Source organism: Nicotiana tomentosiformis, chromosome 10 (assembly GCF_000390325.3).
Source record: "Nicotiana tomentosiformis chromosome 10, ASM39032v3, whole genome shotgun sequence".
Lineage (NCBI taxonomy): Eukaryota > Viridiplantae > Streptophyta > Magnoliopsida > Solanales > Solanaceae > Nicotiana > Nicotiana tomentosiformis.
In genome coordinates this window covers 75,376,906-75,399,715 of record NC_090821.1, presented here as the reverse complement: position 1 = coordinate 75,399,715, position 22,810 = coordinate 75,376,906, and the positions used below count along the sequence as shown (strand labels likewise).

At 34.1% G+C, this 22,810-nt stretch overlaps 1 protein-coding gene across 1 annotated transcript; it reads right to left on the bottom strand.

Moving 5' to 3' along the window:
• On the bottom strand, positions 1 to 2,048 carry LOC104085842 (reticulon-like protein B9). Its single transcript, XM_009589957.4, has 5 exons — positions 1,857 to 2,048; positions 1,236 to 1,416; positions 1,027 to 1,156; positions 858 to 927; positions 1 to 370 (listed from the first exon to the last, which is right to left on the bottom strand). The coding sequence occupies exons 1-5, from the start codon at positions 1,966 to 1,968 to the stop codon at positions 201 to 203; spliced, it is 663 nt and encodes a 220-aa protein (XP_009588252.1). The 5' UTR covers positions 1,969 to 2,048; the 3' UTR covers positions 1 to 200.
• Positions 2,049 to 22,810: the final 20,762 nt, after the last annotated feature.

Sequence of the window (22,810 nt, the reverse complement as noted above, 5' to 3'; positions counted from 1 at the left end):
TTAAAAGAAATTCTAGGTGTGACAAATTGTTATTATTTTCAAACTAGTACTGAAAATACAAGTAATTACAGCAGTAGCAGCACAGTCTCCTCATCTTTTGCAGTATTTACATTTACAATTAAATTGTTTACAATTCAAACATATCCACAGCTGATTTTCTTGAACTTGTTTTTTTTGTTTTTTCAACTTTGAGAGATGACTCAATACTTTTTTCTTTGCTTGACAGGTCCTCTTGGAATCTTGTTAAGAACTTCTGTATCAAATTTCTCGTATAGTTTCTTCATATCTTGGTTACCTTGGCTTACTAGATAATCCACCTCATTTTGATACCTTTCATATAGAGCTGGTAATGTTGCCAAGCACATAAACCCTACAAAACCAATTCAACACACATCCAATCATATATTCGAATCATATTGTCACGAGTTTGAATCCAGCCTTTTTGAATATTTTCGAATTTCGTGTTAATTATTCCCTCGGTTTCATCTTATGTGACTGTATTTGACTTGACACGGTAAAAGAATGTCATTAAGGATAAACTTAAAAAAAATTATAAGTTAAATCATTTTCAAATGTAAAACTTTGCCATTCTTTTAAGACATTATTTCCTTTTTAATCTATTAAGAATTAAACAAGAACGACACATTTCTATATTTGAAAATAATTTAACTTTAGATTTTTTATTTTACTGTCAATGACATGAGTTCATAGCCACACAATTGTCATGGTATATGTTTAAGAAAACACATCCCAAAAATCTTTTTTCTTTTTTAGATTATGTACTCAGTCAAACAAATTCACCGGAGCGAGTATGCTATAAAGGAAACAAAAGTAAGGTCAACATTGCAAAATCTTACCTAAGTACAATAGATTCAGAGAGCTGAAGTAATTTCCAATAACTGACAATATCCAAAGGAAAGTGATTGCCTAGACTCATAAAAAAACAGAGTGGAGTTAAACAAAATTCAATAGAAAGTAAAAGCAAAAAGGTCGAATGACATTGCTTATGAAATGTGATATATGTACCAGGAAAAATGTTCTTAAATCTTTCCCAGATGAAATCTCATAGAATTTCACTAAAATAGAATTGAATTTCCCACATAACCATCTGAATGTTGAATCTGAAATCATAATTTCCCGAAAATCGGGAGGACTCCTGCAAAATGATAAATATAAAAACTCTTTAAACTGTCGATGTATATAAGTTAAACTCGAACATATATAATAAAAATTACCAGTCAACAAATCCAGCTCCCATAGACCAAATGAAGAGAATTAACATCAAGATCATGGAAATGTGACAAAATAAAGTGACAAAATTGTACTCCATAACTTCAAAAAGGGACCAAATTATTGTGAATCCCATTAATATTGCAGCTGTTAACGTCCTGTCCCTCCATAATAATATGTCCGCAACTGCAAAGAAATTAAAAGGACAAAAACAAGGTAAATAAATGGAGGAAACTCTTTGAAAGTTATGAGATAAATAGAGAAAAGGATTAAGATGTAATAACAATGGATGGACTGTTACAGCAGTTGAAGGTAAGCCTATTGTCTCAGCCTCAATTTGTATTAGGTTGCTACCGGTGGAGATGCCAGAAATTTCGCTAAGAATATTTAAGATTCAATATATATGTATACAAATATTATTTGACCTATATATAAAGTATGATTTTCCGGTTAAGGTGTTTAATTGACCACCCTTTGCCGACTGTAGCTCTACCTAAGATCTAAAATCTCCGTATAGAATAAGTGTGATCTTATTATAATGTATATATTTTAATTTTTTTTCCAGATATGTCTACATTATTCGAGTAGAAAGTAATAAATTCAACAAAACCCGCAAATTAACTGACCTTTTCCTCCTCCAAGAATTGCATGCATGGGTTTTTCATGAGTAAAAAATCTTCTGGGATGTGCTGAAGATGAAGGGCGTAGGTCATCAGAATCAGAAGAATAGATTGGCATATTTTCTGATGATTTTATGAAAAATATTGTCTAATATTGCTGAATTTTGAGGACTTATTGTAGTTTGAATATGAGAATAGTAGGGTTTTAATTTTATAGGTAGTTGTAATTCTAAAATTTGGGAGCCTAAGAAGTATATACATACAAGCAAAGAAAAGAATGGCTTTAGTATAGCATTGAAGTTTTGCTTCACATAAATGAAACCTAGCTAGCTTCTTTGTTGTTATAACATTATTATTTCACCTTCTTTGGAATATGTTATTTTTATAACATAGAAAGTAAGGTTGATTCATGTAGAAAATACATCATAAAAATTGAAATTATTTTACTTGTTGGAATTAAGAAAAACAAAATTCTATTTGAATCTCAATTAGGTGTTTAACATTTAGAAACGCCCTCTTGTAAAAATGATAGGCACCAACGAGGCAACGACAATGTACAATAGATCTAATGTTGTCCGGTCCTTTTCTGCAACGTGCATAGCGGAAGCTTAATGAATCGGGTTGTCTTTTTATTTTGTTTATTAGGCATAATCTAAGATGAAACTGATGAGTTTTACGCTCGCTGTTAGGCTACCACAATTTACCTTATTTTGTTCGAGTTTGACAAGGTGGGTTGCTCTGATGGTAAGCACCCTCCACTTCCAACCAAGAGGTTGTGAGTTCGAGTCACCCCAAGAGCAAGGTGGGGAGTTCTTGGAGGGAAGGATGCCGATGGTCTATTGGAAACAGCCTCTCTACCCCAGGGTAGGGGTAAGGTCTGCGTACACACTATCCTCCCCTCCCCCTCCCAGATCCCACTAGTGGGATTATACTGGGTTATTGTTGTTGTTGTTCGAGTTTGAAGCCGACAATTTAAGCAAGCTCACAAATTTTATTGCGCTTGCTAAGAAGGGCTGTATCCAAAATTTGTCACATTTGCACCATCATCTTATTGGGCTTACAAGTTACAACAAGTAGGTCTACCTTATTGTTCAGCATTTTCAAAAAGTCCAATAAGTGTAATATTAAACGTAAAAAAAAAAGGAATTCCAAATATATTGGTAATTTTTACATTTTGGTAGTTCTCACTGTTTGAGAATTGTTACTCCTGGATCATTTCTAGTGGAACAAAAATTTTAAACATCCAAAACAGAAAGAAAAAAAAAACGTTATAGTAGAGCCATAGTGGGCTATTAATTAAACTGAGTCCAATTGGTAAGTACTTATTGTCAAAATTAAGCCGAAGATCGCTTTTAACCCGCCGTCGAAACTACTTACAACAGTATATATATATATATATATATATATTATTTTGAAAGTGACTATACAGTGTTATTTTTCTCAAAAATTATGATCCAATCAACTAGGCCCATTCTCTTTCATAGGCCCAATTAGAATCATCGGATCACGCCAATGACTTAGCTAGCGTTTGGCTATACATTCCCAAATTTGTTATAAAAAATCTGATTTGGGTGAAGTTTGGTTTGAAGAAGAAAATCTGTTTTGACATAATTTTTCAAAACATATTTCACTTTTTTTTGAAAAATTATGAAATGTGACTTATACCCATAAGTTTTAAAAACTATCAAAAATATCCAACAACTCTGAAGAAAATTCATACAAAACAAGCGAAACTAATCTGAAGAAAATTTATACAAACATTAGCAGATTTTAGCAGATGACCTTCAAATTTTGTCTTTGCGGTGGATTGCCACATATTGGCACAATAACTTTGGCGAAGGTTTTCATCTATTTATAGAGAAGGACAAAGCCGCGTGAGTTTAATGAGGAAAAAGTGGGTAGATATGGATTAGTTGGGTCATAATAACAAAAAATAGTTTTTTTTTATAAAATACAAAAGTTTGGGCGATTTTTGATTTTTTTTTAAAAATCAAACAGTAACAGTTTGGGCCAAAACCAGCTCTTGGGATTTGGAAATTTGCCAAAATATGAATAAAATCTATAAACAAATAGGTATTCGCATTTTTGGCAAAATCTATGACCAAGGGATTAATATATCTAACTTTTAAAGCCAAAATAATCAAAATAGCCTATCATCCAATCGCAGATAGCAATTGATTAATTGGCCAATTCTCTATTTAAACGTATTGCGAGTTCCCTAGCTAATTCTAATGAAAACCAATCATATTAAATCTATGCCGTTGACCAGTAAATTATGTTTTTATTTTATTTTACGTAGTCGTAAGTAAATTCAGGAACACTATTTTATATATTTTTGTCGGTAGTATTAAAAAACAATGAGGCAAAGACATATATCAATGTCATGTCATTTTCTTATTTATTCATACGATCTAAACATTAGACTTAAATGTCAACTTTTTGCAATAAAAGTTTCCATATTTATTGGCTTTTATCATCAAAGATTGGATAATATCTTTGACCACTAACTTGTCTTAACAAAAAAATTACTTTACCTTGCGGTGGTGATCTTATTAATCATTAAGAGATTCACATTGCCTCCTAAATTGGGAGGAAATTTTTTTTAAAAAAGAAGAGATTCACAGCTGTAAAAGTAAAATGTAACCCTATAGCTCTCTTAGGTATTAACATTCCCTTTGTTTTTTATACGCAATGGAACCGACTAAATTTGAATTCGCTCCGAAAAGACCTACAATAGAGAGCAAACGACTCCCTAACAAAGCCAATTTTATATTCAAGACTCGAACATGAGACATCTGGTTGGCGACGAATAAATACTTATCACTCTACTAAAGTCCGTGTTGGTGGGTATCAACATTCTACAATGAAGCAATCATTAATGACTCCTATTGTTTGTTTTAGGTCCTTAAAGACTATTAACATAGACTAATTATTGTAACATAACATTTGTTTATTCATTGATTTTCAACCCACTTTAATGATAATACCCGTTCTTTCCAACATTTTCAATTTTTCATCCAAAGGAGTTGGTGTTTTTATATCCCGGGATTCATTATTTCTTATTCTTCGTACGAAACAAGCCCTTAGCTCTCTTGGATATCAACATTCTTTTTCTTTTTAGTTTCTATGCTATGTCTTGTACATGTTCGGAGTCCGACTAAATTTAAATTCACTACGAAAAGTCTCATATTAGAGGGTAAACCCCTTCCTAAGAAGGACAAATTTATACTCCGGGCTCGAATCACTAATGACTCCTATAATTTGTGGCATATTTTAGGTCCTTAAAGACCATTTATATAGACTAATTATTGTAAAATAACATTTGTTTATTCGTTGAATTTCTATCCAATTTCATGACAACATAACATCCGTTCCACTTTCTTTCCTACATTTTCAATTTTGCATCCAAAGGAGTTGGTGTTTTTATATCATGGATTGTTTGGTTAACACAAGTTTAATTTTGAGATAAAAATAAGAGTTGGAAAAAAATTAAGGTAGACTTCAACTTTATTCCTAGGTGACTTGATTAATTCGATTAGGCACTCGCTATCTGTTTTCAATATTCAAATCTTTAGAAACATAAAATAATCATTGTCCAATTCTTTAACAACATGAAAAAGGAAAAATAATTCTATCTCATGCTCTTGAGCGACACGATTAAAAGGAAAGGTTGTTCAAGATAATAATATTTGTGCATTTAATGAACTGCATCGCTTCAAAACTAACGCAAAGTGAATATTATTTATTTGAAACACAAATTAAAATTTTAAAATTACCATAATTGCATACTAAAATTGTATCAATAATTCAATATTACTTGTGCAAAATTTTGCGTACACTACTATAGAATTATTTTTCTACGTGATGCATGTCAAGGCTGGGCCCTTGCTATAATGATGAAATCATCTGTGAGGAGAAATAGGAAAGCAATAAAGTGTGATATGATTAAAAGAGGAAAAATAAAGGAAGGAAAATATGGATTGAAGAGGCGCATGCCGTGGCAAAAGGTGTTGGATCTAATCACATCACCGAAAAGATTTCCTTAATCATTAGGAGAGAATATATATTTTTTTTTTATACTCGTGATGTCCGAACCAATTTATTATATCTCGATTAATTTTATACTCGTCAATATAAATATATAATCCCTCCGTTTCAAATTAGACGAGATACTTTTCTTTTTTGTTTGTTCCAAAATAAATGACACATTTCTAAATTTGAAAATAATTCAACTTTAAACTCTTTATTTTACCCATTTTATCATTAATGAGAAGTTTTTATAGCCACACAAATATCATGGTTCCACAAAACTTTTACCCCTTAAACTTTTAAGACCACGAGTTTTAAAAATCTTTTTTTTTTTTAGATTTCGTGCCGAGTCAAACTACATTATCTAAAGTGAAACAAAGGGAGTATTCTATCTACTAAAGGGAGTATGGTTGGTGCCCTAATATAGGGGGAAATGGTTTTTTTATCGGGTATTATTATTGTAAGCACGCGTCAGAAACTATTTATATCCGGTAGCCGAAAGTGTATATAAAATTTATATAATTTTTGTATATAACATACAGAATATATATATATATATATATATATATATATATATATATATATATATATATATATATATATATATATATATATATATATAATTTTTCAGCTATTATTTTTACAGCGATTATACATTGTAATTTTTTCTTTGTTCACATGCAATATATAAACAAAATATATTAATTTATTATGGTTATAGAGAAAAACTTCACTTTGTTTCAGCTTCAAATGAAAATTATTCTTGTTGCAAAAGTCACAAAAAGAAGAACATATCACAGATCGTCAAACATTTAGGCATATATATATATATTATAATAATGCATCATTAATAACCTCTCAAACTCAACTCCACGGACCAGCGTCCACTGCCAAAGATAGGACCACATAAAAAATTAAAAAATTAAAAAATTAAAAAAAAAAATAGTCTGGTGCACTAAGCTTCCTCGATATACGAAATTCGGGAAATGACCAGATCACAAGGGTATTGTACGCAATCTTACCCCGTATTTCTGTAAGATGTTGTTTTCACGGCTAGAACTCGTGACCACTTGGTCACATGACAACAAAAGTTTTGAACTAGAGGAGTTCTTTTTTTTCCACTTAGTGCTCAGTACTATATTAGAGTCCGATTAAATTAGCATTCGCATCGAAAAGTCTCACATTGGGAGATAAAGTAATCCCTAATAAAGATAACTTTATACTCAAAACTTGAACTCGAGATTTCTAATTTAGAATGAAGTAGTACTTACCATTCTATCATAATCCTAGTTAACAATTTGTTCATTATATTATCTCATGCTCATGATTGTTATGATAGCTTCAACTAATGGTAAGCATGCCGATATAATTACTAATAATGCATAAACTTTAAAGGCCTAATATCAACTACTTGTACTTGGCTCAATATAGTCTTCACTTTCAGATATGGGATATCTTAGTTGTAACTTAAATACTCGAATATTATGACCAATTAAAACCATATAATCCAAAAACAAACCAAGATAAATACTCATAATACTGGCTGGCTCTATCAATTTCTGTTTTTTCCTTCTCCATCTTTTATTTTTATATACTTTTTGTTTGGATGACATCCTTATTCAATAATTGACTAAGAAGTTTCTCAGTGTAAAAACATATAAGAAGACTTAAGTTTTTTTATCTGTCTACAAAAAGTGGAAATATTAATTACAATTTTCAAATTAAATGATTTGTGAAATAGTTTATGTTCTATGCGTTGACAATTTAAATAATTTTTATATTATCAAATTAAGTTAACTTACAACAACAATTATTCAAGAAAACACGTTTTGTAAATTGTAAAAATAGAATAATAACTTGTTATAATCTGTGAAAATATTTTACACTTTCAGTGTATATAACTTAATCTTTTGTGAAATTGCTTTTCTTTTTATATTTGTTTTTAGAAGATCCTTATATATTTTACTTTAACCAACACATGATGAAGGAAAAACAGTGGAGGGGAGAAAAAGAAAGTTTTTTTTTTTCTTTCTTTTTCATTATTAATTAACCCCTTTTTTTTAACCATCCCCATCTATAAATTGAGTGCACAAACCAATGCATTCATCACAAAACACACACACACACAACACAAAATACTTACACTCTCACTTACAAACAATTATTTCTATCTAAGAAAGGATATCATAACATTATGGCCATGAGATGTGTGGCTATTTTTGCAATGGTACTTTTGATTCTTGGTCAAGAAACTAAAATAGCAAAAGCAGATGTAACTTGCAACCCATTGATGTTAAGTCCTTGTGCAAATGCCATAATGTCTTCTACAACTCCAAGTGCAATGTGCTGCTCAAAATTGAAGGAACAAAGGCCATGCCTTTGCCAATACATGAAAGATCCAAGACTTCAAAAGATGATTTCTTCTCCAAATGCCAAGAAAGTTGCTTCTACTTGTGGTTCCCCTTTCCCTAAGTGCTAAGAAAAATAATTTCATGAGACGAGTTTATATGGAGTAATATGGTTAACGAAAATTCATATAGCCGACCTCAACTCGTTTGGGACAAAGGCATAGTATATTGTTGTTGTTCTCTATTAGCTTTTATGTTTAAGATATCCCCTAATCCCATAAAAGTGAGATGAGTTTATATGGAGTACTATAGTTAGCGAGAATTTATATAGCCGGTCCCGATTTATTTGGGACAGAGGCATAGTATATTATTGTTGTCCTCTATTTAGCCTTTATGTTTAAGATATATAACTAAGATGTGCATGTTTTGTTGAGTGTTACTCTTAATGTTGTTTTTCAATAGTAAAAGTATGGGTATCAATGTTTGGGAGTTATAATCTTGACAATGTTCCTCTTATCCCAAGTATTAAATTCTTGTTGTGAAGAGAGGTTGTTGTAATATAATTCGTTTTTTTTTAGAAATGACATTATACTGCTATTTAAAAATTAACCGATGCGTCTTGAATTTAAATTTTTCAGTTCAATTTTTTGGGACAAAAGTGTCCTTAATTGTTCTCAAGTTAACATTTTTAATTTTAAAATTTCAAAACAAAATAAGTATTGACTATATCTTTAAATAGTATATCAGAATTGCTATCTGTGCGCTTACCCTTTTTTTTCCCAAGAAAAACGAGTACTGCTTATAGTAAATCTGCTTTTTATGTATGCTATTTTGGATTATTCCATTCATTTCGCTGCCTCTACCCAACTAATTAAAGTTTTTCTTTACCATGATTGTAGATTACAATAAGGAGAGTAATATCAAAATGATAAATTAAATGTAATATTCCCCGGATTACGATATGGTCAAATCAACCCCAAAAAAATGTGCTGTTTTGTCGATGCTAAGAGAAATAGTCTTGTAAAAGTAAAAATTAAACAGCAGGAAAGAATATTTCACTGATACCCTTTTGTAAAGAATTGTTTGAACCTTTAATAACTTTCTAATCTGTATAAGAGACAGATTGTTGCATTTTTGTTGTTGAAAAATCGTGGGTTAATTAATATACAATTATACATAACGAAAATAGAGAAAAAAATAAGACAAACTTAATGAGGTTCGGTCAAGTCTATGTCTTTGATAAAAAAAGAGTTTTTTACTATATATATATATATATATATATATATATATATATATATATATATATATATATATATATATATATATGTTTACATTATATTGAAGTTATAAATCTGTAAATATTTTATTACTAAGCTCATAAATTAGAATAACAAAGAAAATATTTGAGAATATAAATGAGAAAGAGTGCGCAAAAATTGGTTCACAAACATTAAATAACATTAATGTTCAACAAGCATCAAGATACAAAAATAAAATGCCATTGATTCTTTACTATTTTAGAATAACTTTTTATTTAAAAATAAAGTTTTGTAATGCATTTGATAAAAGTGTAATTAAATTAGTATTTCAAATTTGGGACGAGCTATAATGTCTGAATGAAAATACAACTGTTTGAAATAAAATAAACAGTAAAACTAGTTAGGGAAGAGGACTCCAGGGAATGCGATCGCCGAGCAACTCTACCTCAAGTATCCGTGATAAGCTAATCTGAGCGAAACTCAGTTAAACGCCGCTGGGACCAACACCAGAATCTGCACAAAGAAGTATAGCATGAGTACAACTGATCCAATATACTCCGTAAGCGTCGAGCCTACCCCGACGAGGTAGCGACGAGGCTATAACAAGACACCTACTAAAATCATGTACAAATATATACATAAAGCAACAGAAATAATAAAATAGAGTATTTAAAATAATAACGGAGAGGAGACATGTAGAAAGGGAGTAAGATAAGAACGGGAAGTAAGCCAAATAATTCATAAATTCGGAAATCAAGTAAAGCATCGAAATCATCAAATGGCATGGCATCACGCTTAGTGCTTGTACTCTCGTCCTCACCATGTAATATGATAAATGCAATGGCACGGCATCACCCTTCGTGCTTTTACTCTCATCCTCACCATATGATAATGATAAATGAAATGACATGGCATCACATTTCGTTCTTTACTGTCATCCTCACATGATGTAATAAATGATAATAAAGCAATCAAGTGCACGAAATCACCTTCGCTTTAATCCTCACAATCTCTCAATCAATGATAGTAATATGCAAATAAGACACGGCAACACCCTTCGTGTTTCTTACTCTTCCTCACCAAGCAACAACAATAATTCAAGGTACCAATGCAAGGTGGAAAGCAAATGCCACTTCAATCATAGTGTTATGATAAACAAACTCAACTTTTAATATTCCAACAACTTCAAAATAAACAATCAATGACGACACATATATACTCGTCGCCTTATATATACACCGTCCCCACACATAATTCACGTAGCAAATAGACTAACAAGTCTTAATTCCCTCAAGTCAAAGTTAACCACGACACTTACCTCTTCCCGCTACCAAATCAATGTTTAACTATGACTTTTCCTTTAGAATTAGCCTCCAAACTAATCAAATCTAAGCCAAATATAGGTCAAATAATTCAAAATAAGCTTTAGAAACTACCCACGAGTGAAAAAGATTCAATCTTTAGTGAATTTGAAAAAAGTCAACCCCGGATTCGCTTGGTCAAAACTTGAGATTCGGACCAAAACCCGATTACTCATTCACTCCCAAGCCCAGTTATGTGATTTGTTTCGAAATTCGACCTCAATTTGAGGTCTAAATCCCAATTTTATAAAATCCCTAATTTCTACTATGAAATTCATAGATTAAAGGTTAAAATCAATGGGTGATTATGAAAATACATCAAAACTAGTTAAAAATCACTAACCAATAAAGTTTGGGATGAAAATCTCCTCAAAATCCTCTCTAGGCTGAGCTCTATCTTTCAAAAATGGTGTAGAATGAAATAATCTCGACTTTCAGCTTTTAATTAGTTGGGCGTCAGGTGTTCTTCGCCTTCGCGAAGCACCTGATGCGTTCGTGAAGCACGTGATGCGTTTGCGAAGTGCACTGGACAAATGGACTATGCGTTTGCGAGGTCCACTTTGTGTTCGCGAAGGCTTTCCCAGCCAGGCCTTCGCGTTCGTGACCCTTTAGTCGTGTTCGTGAAGAAGGACCACCTGTCATCCCCCCAGATCCGCCAAAGTATCGCAGTTCGCGACCAACCTCTCGCTGTCGCGAAGAGTACCAACCCTGCCCAAACCTTTTCCCTTCATGATCCCTTGAAACGCTTCGCGATCGCGAAGCACTGGACACCAGAAGCCAAAAACTAGCAGTTCTACAAGTTCAAAATGGTTCGAAATCAATCCGAAACTCACCCAAGCTCCTCATGCTCCAAATCGAACATGCATAAAAGTGTAATAACATCATATAAACTTGCTCGCTACCTCATATCATCAAAATAACATCAAATAACAAGAATCGATCATCAAAACTCAAGATTTTAACTTGAAAACTCATTTTCTCTATTTATCTACATTAACATATCTTACACTTCTATAACTAAAGCACAATTTTTAATATAATATTAATGAGGTCTTATTTTAAAAATAATCATTGTAACAGGATATACGCGCAACGCCTATACACTAAAACTAGTCAAAAGAATAGTATAAAGGACCCTCAATACACCCCCTAAATATATATATATAGATACCAATTAGTCCAGACTTATTAGTACAATGGTTTCCCAAACCTACCAGGAGAATGGGTTTTTCAAACCTACAAGAACAATAGGCTTTCCAAACCTACTTACGAGGATAATGAGTTTCGCAAATCTAACATTATTAGGATACACAACCCACAAATCCTTTCCTTGTCTTGAATTTCTACCTTGTCCTTAGTCCTCACAAGGGCTTGTTGGCTAGGACGTCCTTGGTCATCATATCACCTAGATTATTATGTATAGACCGTTTTTCACATCAACTATAACCCCTTTCAATATAATATCTCAGATAAAATAATATTTAATTTGCATATGCTTTGTCCGCTCATTGAACATCTCCCTCTTGAATTAAGTTTTACGTAGCCCACTATCATGAAAAGTAAGATAGGCAGTTGAATGAAGGTTGTAACAAAATTATGCCCGCCTAGCAAAACTTGTGAATAAGGTAAGATTTGCCCAACCGGCAACACTTATGAACACTTTAACAAAATATATAAAATGAAAATTGCACTAAAGTTACACCCCGCTGCAAAACTTGTGAACAAAGCAAGCTTTATCCATCCGGTAAAGCTTATAAACAATTTAGCAAGATAGGCTGAATGGAGATTATATAGCAAAGTTTTGCTCCGCCGGACAAAATTTGATAAAACACAATATTTCATTCTTTCGGGTGTGTTGCACCGAGGCTATTTTTGCACAATTCCTTAAATGGGACAAACTTTAAATAGTGGCGCGGAGTGATACTATTATTGCAAATCTCCTAATCAATTGGCGTTAATGAATTTTTTATCCAGCCTATTTCAGTTTTAGAAAGATCCTCGCATGTACAAGATGGCCTAAAACTTTTCTGTAAAAATATATCTCTGTTATGAATATATTATATTATGGATGTTCATTTGGTACTCTGTTGTAAATAAACTTCCTGAAGAAGTTTATCCATATAAGACTCCACCGTAAATATGTTTATCCATTTAGTACTCCATTAGAAATAAGCCTCCTGAAGAAGCTTATCCTTTCGGTACTTCGTTATGGATAAATATTACCCATGGTAGAAGATTATCTATATGTGGTACAACAGCTTAAAGTAGCAGCTTACACAGCAGCTTGCAGTAGTAGCTTACACAGCAGCTTGCAGTAGTAGCTTACACAGCAGCTTCCTTTCTTCTATAAATAGAGGAGAATTCAGTTCATTATGTACATAAGTTTGAAGTTTGAATAATACATCAGTTTCTCTCTATACTTGTCTTTACTTTACAGTTGTTATTTTATAACACGTTATCAACACGAGACTCTGCCATCTCGAGCAAATACTTTGAAAGTATCAGAGGTACGAATTTTCTTTTTCTAAATAATGTCAAATCTTTCTAAACTTGAGTTTGTAGCCCTGGATATATCGGGCAAAAGCTACATGTCTTGGGTGCTTGATGCCGAAATTCATCTTGATGCGATGGGTCTGGCAGACACCATCAAAGATAAAAATCAGGCATCAAACCAAGACCGTACCAAAGCAATGATATTCCTACGCCATCACCTTGATGAGGGCCTGAAAATGGAATATCTTACTGTTAAAGATCCAGTCATACTGTGGAATAATTTGAAAGATAGATATGACCACCTAAAGATGGTCGTTCTTCCACAGGCACGTTATGATTGGACTCATCTAAGGCTACAAGATTTTAAATCTATCAGTGAGTATAATTCTGCTATGTTCAGAATTATTTCTCAATTGAAACTATGTGGTGATAATATTACTGATCATGATATGTTGGAGAAAACTTTCACCACTTTTCATGCCTCGAATATGCTCCTGCAGCAGCAATATCGAGAGATGGGATTTAAAAAGTATTCTGAACTTATCTCACATCTTCTTGTAGCCGAGCAACATAATGGGCTATTAATGAAAAACCGTGAAAGCCGACCTACTGGTTCATGTCCATTCCCTGAAGTGAATGAGACGAACTTCCACCAAGCTAAGCGTGGAAGAGGACGTGGCCCCGGTCGTGGTCATGGTCATGGTTGGGGAGGAAACTCTAATCGTGGTAATAACAATGCACTAAAGAACCCTCCTCACCACCAGCAGTGGAAAAGGAAGGAACAAAAGCATGAAGCGGTGCAAGCAGCAAAGCCAGAAAATGCATGCTATAGATGTGGAGGAAAATGGCACTGGTCACGTACATGCCGTACGCCAAAGCACCTGGTTGAGCTATATCAAGCCTCCCTGAAGAAGACAGAGAAAAATGCTGAAGCAAATTTTATTTTTGAAGATAATTTAGACTTCATGCATTTGGATGTAGCTGATTACTTTGCACTCCCAGAAGGAGAAACAAGTCATGTGATCGGTAGTGAATCTGTAGAGATGTAAATATTTTAATTTTTGTTATTTGTAGTAGATAGTATGGTTATGTAATTATTGTACATAAATAAAAGTTATACTTTGATAATAATGTTTACTATCATATTTATTTTGTTTATGTCATTTTGAAGAATATGGATAATCCTCAAATTATGTTTGGATCAAAGACCAATCATGAAGATATTTGTGTAATTGATAGTGGAATAACTCATGCCATATTCAAAGATCATGAATACTTTTCTTATTTGCATAAGGAAAAAGCAAATGTTTCTATAATTTTTGGTAATATAAGTTTGATTGAAGGCTCCGGAAGAGCTATTGTATTTCTGTCTAAGGGAACAAAACTTATTATCGACAATGCATTATTCTCCTCCAAGTCCCGAAGAAACTTGTTGAGTTTTATAGATATCCGCTTAAATGGGTATCATGTTGAGACAATAGATGAAATGAACGTGGAATATCTTTGTATTACAAAGAATATTTCTGGCCAGAAATGCATTGTAGAAAAGTTACCAACTTTATCTTCTGGCTTATACTATTCAAGGATTAGTACAGTTGAAGCACACTCTATCGTAAACCAGAAGTTTACTGATTCAAATACTTTTGTGCTTTGGCATGGCCGGTTGGGCCATCCTGGATCAATAATGATGAGACGAATTACTGAAAATTCGAGTGGGCATCCATTAAAGAACCTGAAGATTCTTACAAATGATGAATTTTCTTGTGATGCTTGTTATCAAGGCAAAATGATCACTAGACCATCACCAATAAAGGTTGGCATTGAGTCCCCTACCTTTTTAGAACGTATACATGGGGATATATGTGGACCTATTCACCCACCAAGTGGGTTGTTTAGATACTTTATGGTCCTAATAGATGCATCTTCAAGATGGTCTCATGTGTGCCTATTATCATCTCGCAACCTGGCGTTTGCAAAGTTATTAGCCCAAATAATTCGATTAAGGGCACAATTCCCAGATTATCCTATAAAGGCTATTCGCCTTGATAATGCTGGAGAATTCTCATCTCAAGCTTTTGATGATTACTGTCTATCAGTTGGGATAAAGGTTGAACATCCGGTAGCTTATGTTCATACTCAAAATGGCCTTGCAGAGTCATTTATTAAACGGTTGCAATTGATAGCAAGACCACTACTTATGAAAACAAAATTGTCCACTACTGTTTGGGGCCATGCTATCTTGCACGCAACATCACTTATCCGTCTCAGACCAACGCGTTATAATAAATATTCTCCGTCACAATTAGTTTTTGGTCATGAACCAAATATTGCCCATCTACGAATTTTTGGATGTGCTGTGTATGTGCCAGTAGCACCACCACAGCGCAGTAAGATGGGCCCCCAAAGAAGGTTAGGAATATATATTGGGTTTGAATCACCCTCTATTATTCGCTATCTTGAACCATTAACAGGAGATTTATTTACTGCTCGATTTGCAGATTGTCGATTTGATGAAGTAAATTTCCCACAATTAGGGGGAGAGAAAAAGGAAATCAAAAGAGAAATTGTGTGAAAAGTTTCATCATTATCTCACTTTGATCCACGTACCCCTATATGTAATCAGGAGGTCCAGAAGATCATCTATTTACAGAATATAGCAAATCAAATGCCAGACACATTTACTGATTTGAAAAGGATAACTAAGTCACATATCCCTGCAGAGAATGTGCCTATCCGAATTGATATCCCAGCAGGACCATCTATTAGCATGAGAGCTAGTGAACCTAAAGCACGCCTGAAGCGTGGTAGGCCTATGGGTTCTAAGGATCGAAATCCTAGAAAAAGAAAATCGACAAATGATCAAAATGATATTATGAAGGGATCTCCTGAAGAGACCCAAGATCTGATTAGTTATGAGATTCTTGAAGAAATCAATGAACCCGAGACTCAAGTGAGTGAGGAACTTTTAATAAGTTCTACTAGTGATGGAATTAATTTAAATCGATCTGAAATAGTGGTGGATAATATTTTTGCATATAATGTTGCACTTAACATTATGCAAGATAGTGAGGATTTTGAACCCCGATCTGTCGAAGAATATCAACAAAGATCTGATTGGCCTAAATGGCAAGGGGCAATTCAATCAGAATTGAACACACTTGCTAAAAGAGAGGTCTTTGGACCAGTAGTCCAAACACCTGCTGGTATAAAACCAGTTGGTCATAAATGGGTTTTTGTGCGAAAAAGGAATGATAAAAATGAAGTTGAAAGATACAAGGCTCGCCTTGTTGCACAAGGATTCTCACAACGACCTGGAGTCGATTATGAAGAAACATATTCACCTGTTATGGATGCCATAACATTTCGATATCTCATCAGTTTAGCCTTACGTGAAAGGCTTGAAATACATATGATGGATGTGGTTACAGCTTATCTGTACGGGTCACTTGATAATGAGATTTACATGAAAATCCCTCAAGGATTTAAAATGCCTGAAGCATATTCAAAATCTCGGGAAATGTACTCAATCAGATTACAAAGATCTTTGTACGGTTTAAAACAATCTGGGCGCATGTGGTATAATCGCCTCAGTGAATATTTGTTGAAAGAGGGTTACATAAATGATGTTATTTGTCCATGTATTTTTATAAAGAAAATGGCTTCAGAATTTGTTATACTTGCTGTTTATGTTGATGACATAAATCTTGTTGGAACTCCAGAAGAGCTCCAAAAGGCAATTGAATATCTTAAGAAAGAATTTGAGATGAAAGATCTTGGAAAGACAAAAATTTGTCTTGGTCTGCAAATTGAACATTTAGGAGACGGGATCTTTATCCATCAATCTGCTTATACAGAAAGGGTCTTAAAACGCTTTTACATGGACAAAGCGCACCCATTGAGTACACCAATGGTTGTTCGATCACTTGAAGTGAATAAGGACCCGTTCCGACCTCCAGAAGAGGATGAGGAACTCCTGGGTCCTGAAACACCCTATCTCAGTGCAATTGGTGCACTTATGTATCTTGCTAATGCTACAAGGCCTGACATAGCATTTTCTGTTAATTTACTAGCAAGATATAGCTCGTCTCCTACACGGAGACATTGGAACGGGATTAAGCATATATTGCGATATTTAAAGGGAACTCTTGATATGAGTTTGTTTTATGCTAACAAAGATAGTGCAGATCTTGTTGGTTATGCAGATGCATGTTATTTATCTGATCCTCATCAAGCTAGATCTCAAACCAGGTACGTGTTTACATGTGGAGGTACTATCATATCATGGCGCTCCACAAAATAATCTATTGTTGCTACTTCTTCAAATCATGCTGAAATAATAGCTATTCATGAAGCAAGTAGGGAATGCGTATGGTTGAGATCAATAATTCATTTTATTCGAGAAAAATGTGGTTTGGAATGTGAGAAAAGACCTACAATTTTATACGAAGACAATGTTGCATGCATAGCCCAATTGAAGGGAGGATTTATAAAAGGAGATAGAACAAAGCACATTTCACCAAAATTATTCTACACACACGATCTTCAGAAAAATGGTGACATTGATGTGCAACAAATCCGTTCAAGTGACAATCCGGCAGATTTATTCACCAAATCTTTACCAACTTCAACTTTTGAGAAGATGGTATACAAGATTGGAATGCGGAGACTTAAATATTTGAAATAAGGTTTTTATCAGGGGGAGTAAAATACGCGATGTACTCTTTTTTCCTTATTAAGGTTTTTTCCTACAGGGTTTTCCTTATAAGGTTTTTAATGAGGCAGCTAGCAATGCGTATTACTAAATATGTGTACTCTTTTTCCTTCACTAGGATTTTTTCCCACGGGGTTTTTCCTAGTAAGGTTTTAACGAGGCACATTATCTTTTAATGAACATCCAAGGGGGAGTGTTATGAATATATTATATTATGGATGTTCATTTGGTACTCCGTTGTAAATAAGCGTCCTAAAGAAGTTTATCCATATGAGACTCCACCGTAAATATGTTTATCCATTTAGTACTCCATTGGAAATAAGTCTCCTGAAGAAGCTTATCCTTTCGGTACTCCGTTATGGATAAATATTATCCATTGTAGAAGATTAGCTATATGTGGTACAACAGCTTAAAGTAGCAGCTTACAAGCAGCTTACACAGCAGCTTACAAGCAGCTTACACAACAGCTTGCAGCAGCAGCTTACACAGTAGCTTGCAGTAGTGGCTTACACAGCAGCTTGCAGTAGTAGCTTACACAGCAGCTTGCAGTAGCAGCTTACACAGCAGCTTCCTTTCTTCTATAAATAGAGGAGAATTCAATTCATTATGTACATAAGTTTGAAGTTTGAATAATACATCAGTTTCTCTCTATACTTGTCTTTACTTTACAGTTTTTATTTTATAACATAGAGTACATCGCGTATTTTACTCCCCCTGATGAAAACCTTGTTTCAAATATTTAAGTTTCCGTATTCCAATCTTGTATACCATCTTCTCAAAAGGTGAAGTTGGTAAAGATTTGGTGAATAAATCTGTCGGATTGTCACTTGAACGGATTTGTTACACATCAATGTCACCATTTTTCTGAAGATCGTGTGTGTAGAATAATTTTGGTGAAATGTGCTTTGTTCTATCTACTTTTATAAATCCTCCCTTTAATTAGGCTATGCATGCAGCATTGTCTTCGTATAAAATTGTAGGTCTTTTCTCACATTCCAAACCACATTTTTCTCAAATAAAATGAATTATTGATCTCAACCATACGCATTCCCTACTTGCTTCATGAATAGCTATTATTTCAGCATGATTTGAAGAAGTAGCAACAATAGATTATTTTGTGAAGTGCCATGATATGATAGTACCTCCACATGTAAACACGTACCTGGTTTGAGATCTAGCTTTATGGGGATCAGATAAATAACCTGCATCTGCATAACCAACAAGATCTGCACTATCTTTGTTAGTATAAAACAAACCCATATCAAGAGTTCCCTTTAAATATCGCAATATATACTTAATCCCGTTCCAATGTCTCCGTGTAGGAGAAGAGCTATATCTTGCTAGTAAATTAATAGAAAATGCTATGCCAGGCCTTGTAGCATTAGCAAGATACATAAGTGCACCAATTGCACTGAGATAGGGTGTTTCAGGACCCAGGAGTTCCTCATCCTCTTCTGGAGGTCGGAACGGGTCCTTATTCACTTCAAGTGATCGAACAACCATTGGTGTACTCAATGGGTGCGCTTTGTCCATGTAAAAGCGTTTTAAGACCCTTTCTGTATAAGCAGATTGATGGATAAAGATCTCGTCTCCTAAATGTTCAATTTGCAGACCAAGATAAATTTTTGTCTTTCCAAGATCTTTCATCTCAAATTCTTTCTTAAGATATTCAATTGCCTTTTGGAGCTCTTCTGGAGTTCCAACAAGATTTATGTCATCAACATAAACAGCAAGTATAACAAATTCTGAAGCCATTTTCTTTATAAAAATACATGGACAAATAACATCATTTATGTAACCCTCTTTCAGCAAATATTTACTGAGGCGATTATACCACATGTGCCCAGATTGCTTTAAATCGTACAAAGATCTTTGTAATCTGATTGAGTACATTTCCCGAGATTTTGAATATGCTTTAGGCATTTTAAATCCTTGAGGGATTTTCATGTAAATCTCATTATCAAGTGACCCGTACATATAAGCTATAACCACATCCATCATATGTATTTCAAGCCTTTCACGTAAGGCTAAACTGATGAGATAACGAAATGTTATGGCATCCATAACAGGTGAATATGTTTCTTTATAATCGACTCCAGGTCGTTGTGAGAATCCTTGTGCAACAAGGCGAGCCTTGTATCTTTCAACTTCATTTTTATCATTCCTTTTTCGCACAAAAACCCATTTATGACCAACTGGTTTTATACCAGCAGGTGTTTGGACTACTGGTCCAAAGACCTCTCTTTAAGCAAGTGCGTTCAATTTTGATTGAATTGCCCCTTGCCATTTTGGCCAATCAGATCTTTGTTGACATTCTTCGACAGATCGGGGTTCAAAATCCTCACTATCTTACATAATGTTAAGTGCAACATTATATGCAAAAATATTATCCACCACTATTTCAGATCGATTTAAATTAATCCCATCACTTGTAGAACTTATTAAAAGTTCCTCACTCACTTGAGTCTCGGGTTCATTGATTTCTTCAGAAATCTCATAACTAATCAGATCTTGGGTCTCTTCAGGAGATCCCTTCATAATATCATTTTGATCATTTGTCGATTTGTTTTTTCTAGAATTTCGATCCTTAGAACCCATAGGCCTACCACGCTTCAGGCGTGCTTTAGGTTCACTAGCTCTCATGCTAATAGATGGTCCTGCTGGGATATAAATTCGGATAGGCACATTCTCTACAGGGATATGTGACTTAGTTATCCTTTTCAAATCAATAAATGCGTCTGGCATTTGATTTGCTATATTCTGTAAATGGATGATCTTCTGGACCTCCTGATTACATATAGGGGTACGTGGATCAAAGTGAGATAATGATGAAACTTTCCACACAATTTCTCTTTTGATTTCCTTTTTCTCTCCCCCTAATTGTGGGAAATTTATTTCATCAAATCGACAATCTGCAAATCGAGCAGTAAATAAATCTCCTATTAATGGTTCAAGATAGCGAATAATAGAGGGTGATTCAAACCCAATATATATTCCTAACCTTCTTTGGGGGCCCATCTTACTGCGCTGTGGTGGTGCTACTGGCACATATACAGCACATCCAAAAATTCGTAGATGGGCAATATTTGGTTCATGACCAAAAACTAATTGTGACGGAGAATATTTATTATAATGCGTTGGTCTGAGACGGATAAGTAATGTTGCGTGCAAGATAGCATGGCCCCAAACAGTAGTGGGCAATTTTGTTTTCATAAGTAGTGGTCTTGCTATCAATTGCAACCGTTTAATAAATGACTCTGCAAGGCCATTTTGAGTATGAACATAAGCTACCGGATGTTCAACTTTTATCCCAACTGATAGACAGTAATCATCAAAAGCTTGAGATGAGAATTCTCCAGTATTATCAAGGCGAATAGCCTTTATAGGATAATCTGGGAATTGTGCCCTTAATCGAATTATTTGGGCTAATAACTTTGCAAACGCCAGGTTGCGAGATGATAATAGGCACACATGAGACCATCTTGAAGATGCATCTATTAGGACCATAAAATATCTAAACAACCCACTTGGTGGGTGAATAGGTCCACATATATCCCCATGTATACGTTCTAAGAAAGGTAGGGGACTCAATGCCAACCTTCATTGGTGATGGTCTAGTGATCATTTTGCCTTGATAACAAGCATCACAAGAAAATTCATCATTTGTAAGAATCTTCAGGTTCTTTAATGGATGCCCACTCGAATTTTCAGTAATTCGTCTCATCATTATTGATCCAGGATGGCCCAACCGGCCATGCCAAAGCACAAAAGTATTTGAATCAGTAAACTTCTGGTTTACGATAGAGTGTGCTTCAACTGTACTAATCTTTGAATAGTATAAGCCAGAAGATAAAGTTGGTAACTTTTCTACAATGCATTTCTGGCCAGAAATATTCTTTGTAATACAAAGATATTCCACGTTCATTTCATCTATTGTCTCAACATGATACCCATTTCAGCGGATATCTATAAAACTCAACAAGTTTCTTCGGGACTTGGAGGAGAATAATACATTGTCGATAATAAGTTTTTTTCCCTTAGACAGAAATACAATAGCTCTTCCGGAGCCTTCAATCAAACTTATATTACCAGAAATTGTAGAAATATTTGCTTTTTCCTTATGCAAATAAGAAAAGTATTCCTGATCTTTGAATATGGCATGAGTTGTTCCACTATCAATTACACAAATATATTCATGATTGGTCTTTGATCCAAACATAATTTGAGGATTATCCATATTCTTCAAAATGACATAAACAAAATAAATATGATAGTAAACATTATTATCAAAGCATAACTTTTATTTATGTACAATAATTACATAACCATACTATCTACTACAAATAACAAAAATTAAAATATTTACATCTCTACAGATTCACTACCGATCACATGACTTGTTTCTCCTTCTGGGAGTGCAAAGTAATCAGCTACATCCAAATACATGAAGTCTAAATTATCTTCAGAAATAAAATTTGCTTCAGCATTTTTCTCTGTCTTCTTCAGGGAGGCTTGATATAGCTCAACCAGATGCTTTGGCGTACGGCATGTACGTGACCAGTGCCATTTTTCTCCACATCTATAGCATGTATTTTCTGGCTTTGCTGCTTGCACCGCTTCATGCTTTTGTTCCTTTCTTTTCCACTGCTGGTGGTGAGGAGGGTTGTTTGGTGCATTGTTATTACCATGATTAGAGTTTTCTCCCCGACCACGACCATGACCACGACCGGGGCCACGTCCTCTTCCACGCTTAGCTTGG

What these genes read in the sequence shown, in the direction of transcription:
- LOC104085842 (XM_009589957.4), bottom strand. Translation starts at nt 1,968, where the DNA reads ATGCCAATCTATTCTTCTGATTCTGATGACCTACGCCCTTCATCTTCA. An exon ending in AATTCTTGGAGGAGGAAAAG is followed by an intron (nt 1,417 to 1,856) that starts GTCAGTTAATTT and finishes ATTTCTTTGCAG; the next exon opens with TTGCGGACATATTATTATGG. An exon ending in GGAGCTGGATTTGTTGACTG is followed by an intron (nt 1,157 to 1,235) that starts GTAATTTTTATT and finishes ATCATTTTGCAG; the next exon opens with GAGTCCTCCCGATTTTCGGG.